The sequence below is a fragment of the Balaenoptera acutorostrata genome, chromosome 2, assembly GCF_949987535.1.
Source record: "Balaenoptera acutorostrata chromosome 2, mBalAcu1.1, whole genome shotgun sequence".
NCBI classification, from domain to species: domain Eukaryota; kingdom Metazoa; phylum Chordata; class Mammalia; order Artiodactyla; family Balaenopteridae; genus Balaenoptera; species Balaenoptera acutorostrata.
Genome location: NC_080065.1, coordinates 125,961,377 through 125,970,453, shown reverse-complemented (window position 1 = coordinate 125,970,453; position 9,077 = coordinate 125,961,377). Strand labels below are relative to the sequence as shown.

General features: G+C 38.6%; 1 protein-coding gene across 1 annotated transcript; it reads left to right on the top strand.

The window, feature by feature from the left end:
* Positions 1–7,707: 7,707 nt before the first annotated feature.
* On the top strand, positions 7,708–8,269 carry LOC103005614 (40S ribosomal protein S19-like). The gene is given in 1 exon segment (XM_057541745.1): positions 7,708–8,269. A coding segment is annotated over 1 exon segment (438 nt). The 5' UTR covers positions 7,708–7,781; the 3' UTR covers positions 8,220–8,269.
* The last annotated feature ends 808 nt before the right edge of the window (positions 8,270–9,077 follow it).

Here is a 9,077-nt window from a genome sequence, read left to right as displayed (position 1 = left end):
AAGGGCAGAAGGCTTCTCATAGCAACTAAATAAAGCACTCCACTGGGAAGTAGAAATATTTTCTTTGTGTTCTAAGGTACGTCAAAATGTACAATCTAGTCTATATCAAAAGTTCTCCAAAGTAAGCACTATAATTCCAAATGGTACCTGGTAAAACTGCACCAGTTAGAGATATATGAACTTAAATTAGCATATAGACTTTATACAGTCTCCAATTTTTTTCTAGGATAGATATTCTGATTATCTAAATACAGAAATATAAAACGTGAAGGCTTTCTTAGTTAATCAAATTATATTACGAATTCTCCCAAACTGAGAAAGATGTAAATGTTGCCTAAAATTCTTCCTAAATTCCTAAAATTTGTTCTTACCAGCATGAATTATTTGACGAAAACTAAGATCTCGAACATGAATAAAGGTCTTCCCACATACCTTGAATTCATAGAGTTTCTCTCCTGTATGAATTCTCTGAAGTTGAGTGATCTGATAGACACTATTTAAGGCCTCTCCAAATATTTTATATTTATAGGATTTTCATCATTATGAATTCTCTTTTGCATATTAGGGTGTCTTCCTTTATTAAACACTTTCTCACATTCCATATATTCATAATAATTCACACAAGTATAAATTCACCAACATATATTAAGGTTTGAATTATATCTAAAAGCCTTCACACATTCCTTACACTCAAAGAGCTTCTTACCAATATGAATATTATCAAGGAACCTACTGATGCATACTAACGGTTTTCCCACTTTGACTAAATTTATAGGATTTTTAAAAACCAATATTAATAATCTGATGTTGATTAAGTTGTCCACACACAGTAAAGGCTTTTTAGAATATTTTATAGTCATAAAGCTTCATAGAAGTATGAGTTCTCTAACATATAGTAAGGACTGAATTAAGTCTAAATATCTTCCCACATTTAAAAAATTTTTATTTTATACTGGAGTATAGTTGATTTACAATGTTGTGTTAGTTTCAGGTGTAGAGCAAAGTGATTCAGTTATACATATACATATACCTATTCTTTTTCAAATTATTTTCTCATTTAGGTTATTATAGAATATTGAGTAGAGCTCCCTGTGCTATACAGTAGGTCCTTGTTGGTTATCTATTTTAAATATAGTAGTGTGTATATGTCAATCCCAAACTCTCAATTTATCCCTCCCCCAACACCCTTCTCCTTTGGTAACCATAAGTTTGTTTTCCAAGTCTGTGAGTCTGTTTATGTTTTGCAAATAGGTTTATTTGTATCATTTTTTTTAGATTCCACATATAAGCAATATCATATGATATTTGTCTTTCTCTGTCTGACTTACTTCACTTAGTATGATAATCTCCAGGTGCATCCATTTTGCTGCAAATGGCATTATTTCATTATTTTTAATGGCTGAGTGATATTCCATTGTATATATGTACCATATCTTCTTTATCCATTCATCTGTCAATGGACATTTAGGTTACTTAGTTTACTTCCACATCTTGGCTATTGTAAACAGTGCTAAAATGAACATTGGGGTGCATGTATCCTTTTGAACCATGGTTTTCTCCAGATATATGCCCAGGAGTGGGATTGCTGGATCATATGGTAGCTCTATTTTAGTTTTTTAAGGAACCTTCATACTGTTCTCCATAGTGGCTATACCAATTTACATTCCCACCAACAGTGAAGGAGAGATCCCTTTTCTCCACACCCTCTCCAGCATTTATTGTTTGTAGACTTTTTTATAACAGCCATTCTGACTGATGTGAGGCGGTATCTCATTGTAGTTTTGATTGGCATTTCTCTAATAATTACCGATGCTGAGCATCTTTTCATATGCCTCTTGACCACCTGTGTGTCTTCTTTGGAGAAATGTCTATTTAGGTCTTCTGCCCATTTTTTGATTGGGTTTTTCTTTTTTTGTTGTTTTGTTTTTTTACATTGAGCTGCATGAGGTGTTTGTAAATTTTGGAGATTAATCCCTTGTCAGTTGCATCATTCGCAAATATTTTCTCCTGTTCTGTGGGTTGTCTTTCCACATTTCTTATATTAATCAGTTATCTCACCAATATGAATTCTCTGATATTAAGTAACTTGTACAAACACAATAATGGCTTTCTCACATTTCTTACATTCATAATGATTATCATCAGTATGAATTCTCTGCCTTGAAGACTCAATTCAGTCTAAAGACCTTATTTATATTCCTGTGATTTCTCTCCTGTATGAATTCTCTGATGTTGAGTAACTCATCCACACATAAATGCTTTCCTTCACTCCTTACATTCATAAAATTTATCACCAGTATGAATTCTCTGCCTTGAAGAAAGAATGCAATCAGGTCTAAAGACCTTCCCACATTCTTTATATTCCTATGATTTTCACCTGTATGAATACTCTGATATGGATAAATTGTCCACACACAGTTAAGGCCTTATTGCATTTTTAATATTCATAAAGCATCTCACCAGTATGAATTCTCTAACACATAGTAAGTACTGAATTAAGTCTAAACATCTTCCACATTTCTTACATTCATCGGTTTCTCATCAGTATAAATTATTGATGTTAAGTAACTTGTGTGCACACAAAAAAGGCTTCCCCACATTACTAATAGTCATAAAGTTTATCACCAGTATGAATTCTCTGGTTTGCAAAAAGAACTCAGTTCTAAACAACTTCCTACATTCCTTATATTCACAGGATTTTACATCGATATGAATTCTCTGGTGTTGACTATATTATCCACACAAATAATGACCTTCTCACATTGTTAACATGTAAGTTTCTGACCACTATGAATTCTCTGCAGTGTGGTAAATACTGACTTACATTTAAACAGCTCCTCACATTCCTTACATTCACCGTGTTTTTTTTTCACCAGTATGACTTCTCTGATGTTGAGTAAACTGATATCCGCTACTGAAGGTCATTCTACATTCTTTCTGATTACATCATTTCTAATTAGAGCATGTTTTCTCTCAATTTTGATAAAGGTTAGATTTATGTTATTGCTTAAACAGATTTTCTGAGTTATATGTTAGAAAATGAGGCAACGTGGTCATTTTTGTAGATAATAATTTGGGTAAACTATTTCTTTTGAGTTACCCAACACCTCTTAAGCATGCTCTCACACTTTCAGTCATTTCTAAAGATAGAGGGCTTAAGGTCAAGTGTATTACTTCTTAAACTGATTCCCTAATTCCCGGAGCACTTATTTAGTGTCTTCTCTCCAAAAGTCCGGGCACAAAGGCTATTCGGTGATAGAGGAAGCTCCAGAACTAGACTGGTGTATGATGGAATTCTCAGAGGAAACTGTTTTACTAGTAAGTTAGTTTTGTGCAGCTTACTACTTAAACCCTACCGATAATCTTTTAAGCCTGTAATTTCCCTTATGACTATCCTCCCAAAATAAAGTACCTGCAATTGTTTGATTCTGGCCTTGAACATTGATTACATAAATAAAAGATAAAAGCCAAATAACATAGAAAAGCATTTGTATTAATTTCCTAGGGCTGCTGTAACAAATTACCACAAACTTGATTACTTAAAACAACAGAAATATATCTCTCACAGTTCTAGAGGCCAGATTATAATATCAAGGTGTTATCAATGCTTCACTCCCTCCAAAGACTCTAGGTAAGAATCCATTCCTTACCTCTTCTGGTGGCTGTCAGATTCCTGGTGGCTGTATCACTATAATGTCTCTTTCTCCATCTTCACATGGATCTCTCCCCTTCTCTGTGTTTTCTTCTGATTCTTATAAGGAAATTAGCTGTTGCATTTAGGGTCCACCTCAGTAACCCAGGATGTTCTCATCTTCAGATCATTAATTTAATTTAATTACATCTAAAAAGACTATTTTTCAAAATAAGGTAATATTCAGAGGGTCCAGGTGTTAAGACACGGACACATTGTTTTAGGGAGCCACCATTCAACCCACTACAGCATTCAGTAAAATTCAAATTTTTAAATTCTGATTAAAAATAACTCAGGAGGGGCTTCCCTGGTGGCACAGTGGTTGAGAATCTGTCTGCCAATGCAGGGGACACGGGTTCGAGCCCTGGTCTGGGAGGATCCCACATGCTGCAGAGCAACTAGGCCCGTGAGCCACAACTACTGAGCCTGCGCGTCTGGAGCCTGTGCTCCGCAACAAGAGAGGCCGCGATAGTGAGAGGCCCGTGCACCGCGATGAAGAGTGGCCCCCGCTTGCCGCAACTAGAGAAAGCCCTCGCAAAGAAACGAAGACCCAACACAGCCAAAATTAAATAAATAAATAAATAATTTTTAAAAAAAACTATAAAAAAAAAACTCAGGAAAATTTCTTTTCTTTTTCTTTTTTTCTTTTTTTTTTTAGAGGTCATTTGTAGGAAAGGCCAATATTCTCCTTTTTAAATTTATTTTTTATTTATTATTATTATTATTAATTTATTAATTTATTTTTGGCTGCATTGGGTCTTTGTTGCTGCGCACAGGCTTTCTCTAGTTGCGATGAGCAGGAGTTACTCTTTGTTGCAGTGCAGTTTTCTCATTGTGGTGGCTTCTCTTGTTGAGGAGCAGGGACTCTAGGTGCACAGGCTTCAGTAGTTGTGGTGTACGGGCTTAGTTGCTCTGCAGCATGTGGGATCTTCCCGGACCAGGGACCGAACCCGTGTCCCCTGCATTGGCAGGTGGATTCTTAACCACTGTGCCACCAGGGAAGTCCCAGGAAAACTTCTTTACCTGGAAAAATTGCATATTAAAAACCTACGGGGCTTCCCTGGTGGCGCAGTGGTTGAGAATCTGCCTGCTAATGCAGGGGACATGGGTTCGAGCCCTGGTCTGGGAAGATCCCACATGCCGCGGAGCAACTAGGCCCGTTGAGCCACAACTACTGAGCCTGCGTGTCTGGAGCCTGTGCTCTGCAACAAGAGAGACCGCGATAGTGAGAGGCCCGCGCACCGCGATGAAGAGTGGCCCCCGCTTGCCGCAACTAGAGAAAGCCCTAGCACAGAAACGAAGACCCAACATAGCCAAAAATATAAATAAATAAATTAATTAAAAAAAAAAACCCTACGGCAGGGAATTCCCTGGTGGTCCAGTAGTTAGGACTCTGCGCTTCCACTGCAGAGGGCATAGGTTCGATCCCTGGTCAGGGAACTAAGATCCCACAAGCCACATGGCGTGGCCAAAACAAACAAAAAAAAACAAAAACAAAACTACAGCAGAGGGCTTCCCTGGTGGCGCAGTGGTTGAGAATCTGCCTGCCAATGCAGGGGACACGGGTTTGAGCCCTGGTCTGGGAAGATCCCACATGCCGTGGAGCAACTGGGCCCATGAGCCACAACTACTGAGCCTGAGCGTCTGGAGCCTCTGCTCCGCAACAAGAGAGGCCGCGATAGTGACAGGCCCGCGCACCGCGATGAAGAGTGGCCCCCACTCGCCGCAACTGGAGAAAGCCCTCACACAGAAACGAAGACCCAACACAGCCAAAAATAAACATAATAAATAAATAATAAAAATTTAAAAAAAAACTACAGCAGAAATTACACTTAACATAGAAATTTTACATGCATTATTATAAAGAAAGAAAATGATAGAAAAAGGAAGAGATAAAGCTATCATTTTTTACTACTGATGAAATAATCTACCTAGAAAAACCAACATAAGCAAAAGGCAAATATCAGCAAGTGTTCTATAACCAGATCAACTTTAAAATATTAATAGTATTTCACTGCATCTGGCAGTATCCTTGTCCTGGAAAATCCAAATGAAAGGTACTCCAGGCAGTCACAGTTACTTAGGATACTCTACATCCTATCAGGGAATAGTTTGAGTCTGAGACCCCTGCATGAACTGCAGCAGATGGATTTCCATAATGTTTTTCTTGGTCAACAGCCACCATCAGTTTGACTTTGGAGAAATGACCTGTATTTGCCCATGGTCTTTCAAATTGAATTCTGCAAAACTTTTGCATGAAAGAGTAGAAGTACTGCTACTTGTAAAGATTACACTTCTATTGCTTAACATAATTTAAAGAAATAGGAATTTTTAAAGCTTTGGATTTGATTTTAAGACTTAAGTTATTGGGGAATTCCCTCGCTGTCCAGTGGTTAGTACTCCATGCTTTCACTGCTGAGGGACATGTGTTCAACCCCTAATTGGGGAACTAAGATCTCACAAGCCGCATGGTGTGGCAAAAAGAAAAAGAAAAAAAAAAAAGACTTAAGTTATTAGTATTATCCAGTTCAAGGCAATTCTATTTAGAATCTTAGAGCTGAATGAGACCTGGAAGATAATGTAGTTTAGTCCCTTTTTTATAAATGAAGAAACTCATTCCCACACAAGCTGGGTGAGAGTTGTAAGGTCTGTGGCTCACTAGTGCAGAGGTTTAGAATCTAGTTCTTCCAGTAGTTTGTCTAATGTATAAGAATTCTGTTTTAAGTTTATTTTGATTAACTGCTTATTTTACTCTCTCATTTATACCTATTGTCCATTTCTTCTTAAATTCCTTCTATTTCTTTGGTACTCATCTTGCTTTATTTTCTCCATGATTTTTGGTTAATGAAGTTCAGTCAGATGGAGTGACTCTAATATTTTTTTCAAGTATTTCACTACCTTATCAATAAGCAGAAAACATTTTACTATATCTTTCACAATATTTTTTAAAAGCTAAAAAGCATCTAGGAATTAGCTAAGAATATACAAGATGTCAATGAAGAAAAATATAATACACCGTTAAGTACAGAGAAAATTATACAGAAACATTCTGTGCTTAGATGACATTCATTAATATAAAATAAAAATTCCCCAAATTAACCCGTGAATTAAAAATCATTGACATCAGGGACTTCCCTGGTGGTCCAGTGGTTAAGACTTTGCCTTCCAGTGCAGGTGGATTCTTAACCACTGTGCCACCAGGGAAGTCCCTGATGTCAATGATTTTTAATTCACGGGTTAATGAATCCACGGGGGTGTGGATTTGATCCTGATTGGGAAGCCAGGATCCCACATGCCTCATGGCCAAAGAACCAAAACATTAAAAAAAAAGCAATATTGTAACAAATTCAATAAAGACTTTAAAAAATGGTCCACATCAAAAAAAATCTTTAAAAAAATCATTGACATCAAAATTTCAGTTGGATTTTTAAGAAAACTAGATAATCTTAATCTAAAATTTAAACAGAAGAATAAAGAAAAAATAACAAATAAGAAGTTGTCTCCTGTGACTATGGAGGCTGCGAACTCCCAAGATCTGCATTCTGAAAGCCTAAGAACCAGGAGAGCTGCTGATGGTGTGAGTTCCAGTCTCAGTACAAAAGCAGAAGACCAAAGTTCCCACATCAAAGATCATCAGGCAGAGTGTAATTTCGCTCTTGCTCAGCCTTTTGTTCTATTGAGGACTTCAATAGATTGGTAGAGACCTACCCATGTTGGGGAAGGCAATCTGCTTTACTCAGTCTACCAATTCAAATGCTAACCTAATCCAGAAATACCCTCACGGGCATACCTAGGATAATGTTTAATGAAGTATCTGGGCACCTCATGGCCCAGTCAAGTTGACACGTGAAATTAACCATCACAGTATGCCTTTGTTCTTAGGAGACAGGTATGTGAGGTATTGCAGAAAATTGTTACTATGTCTTTAATTAACTATAAAATAGTTAAATATTTGTAAAATTTGTGTAACATTGTAAAAATCATTTAATATTTCTCTCTCGGGAACTCTCGCGATAACCAACGCCCGACTTGTGCACCCAGGAAACCCCGTTGCTCCCTTTTCCCTGGCTGGCAGCTTGGAGGCCGCACGATGCCTGGAGTTACTGTAAAGGACGTGAACCAGCAGGAGTTCGTCAGAGCTCTGGCAGCCTTTCTCAAAAAGTCCGGGAAGCTGAAAGTCCCTGAATGGGTGGACACTGTCAAGCTGGCCAAGCATAAAGAGCTCGCTCCCTACGATGCGAATTGGTTCTACACATGAGCTTCTTCCACAGCACGGCACCTGTACCTCCGGGGCGGCGCTGGGGTTGGTTCCATGACCAAGATCTATGGGGGGTGTCAGGGAAATGGTGTCATGCCCAGCCACTTCAGCAGAGGCTCCAAGAGCGTGGCCCTTCGGGTCCTCCAAGCCCTGGAGGGGCTGAAAATGGTGGAAAAGGACCAAGATGGGGGCCGCAAACTAACACCTCAGGGACAGAGAGATCTGGACAGAATCGCTGGACAGGTGGCAGCTGCCAACAAGAAGCATTAGAACAAATGATGCTGGGTTAATAAATTGCCTCATTCATAAAAAAAAAAAAATAGGGGCTTCCCTGGTGGCGCAGTGGTTGAGAGTCTGCCTGCTAATGCAGGGGACACGGGTTCGAGCCCTGGTCTGGGAAGATCCCACATGCCGCGGAGCAACTAGGCCCGTGAGCCACAGCTACTGAGCCTGCGCGTCTGGAGCCTGTGCCCCGCAACGGGAGGGGCCGCGATAGTGAGAGGCCCGCGCACCGCGATGAAGAGCGGTCCCCGCACCGCGATGAAGAGTGGCCCCCACTTGCCGCAACTAGAGAAAGCCCTCGCACGAACTGAAGACCCAACACAGTCAAAAAAAATAAAATAAAATAAATAAAATAAATAAAGTAGCTATAAAAAAAACACATAACACAATTCGTGGAATATTATAAACACTCAATTTAAAAAAAATATTTCTCTCTCTCTCTGCTATATCTGTATAGCAATAGAGAGGTGGATAGATAGATAAATATGGAGAGAGAGAATGTGGCAAGTGTTAACAATGAGTGAACCTAAGTAGAAAATATATGAAGATTCATTGGTCTTTTCTTCCAAGTTTTCTGTAGGTTTGAAATTTTTCAACGGTTGAAAACATATTGAGTATCTGACTATTTTATTTTCTTGACCACTACCACCCTGGTTAAAGTAACCATAATTTCTCATTGGGATTACTGAAACAGATTCTTATCATATCTTCCTGCTTCTACCCTTCCCTCCCTATATTATATTTTCAACATGGCATCCAGACAGACCTTAGCCATGTCACTCCTATCCTAAAAAGAGAAGATTTAACTTCCCATTTCACTCAGAGTACAAGGCAAAGTCTTACCTT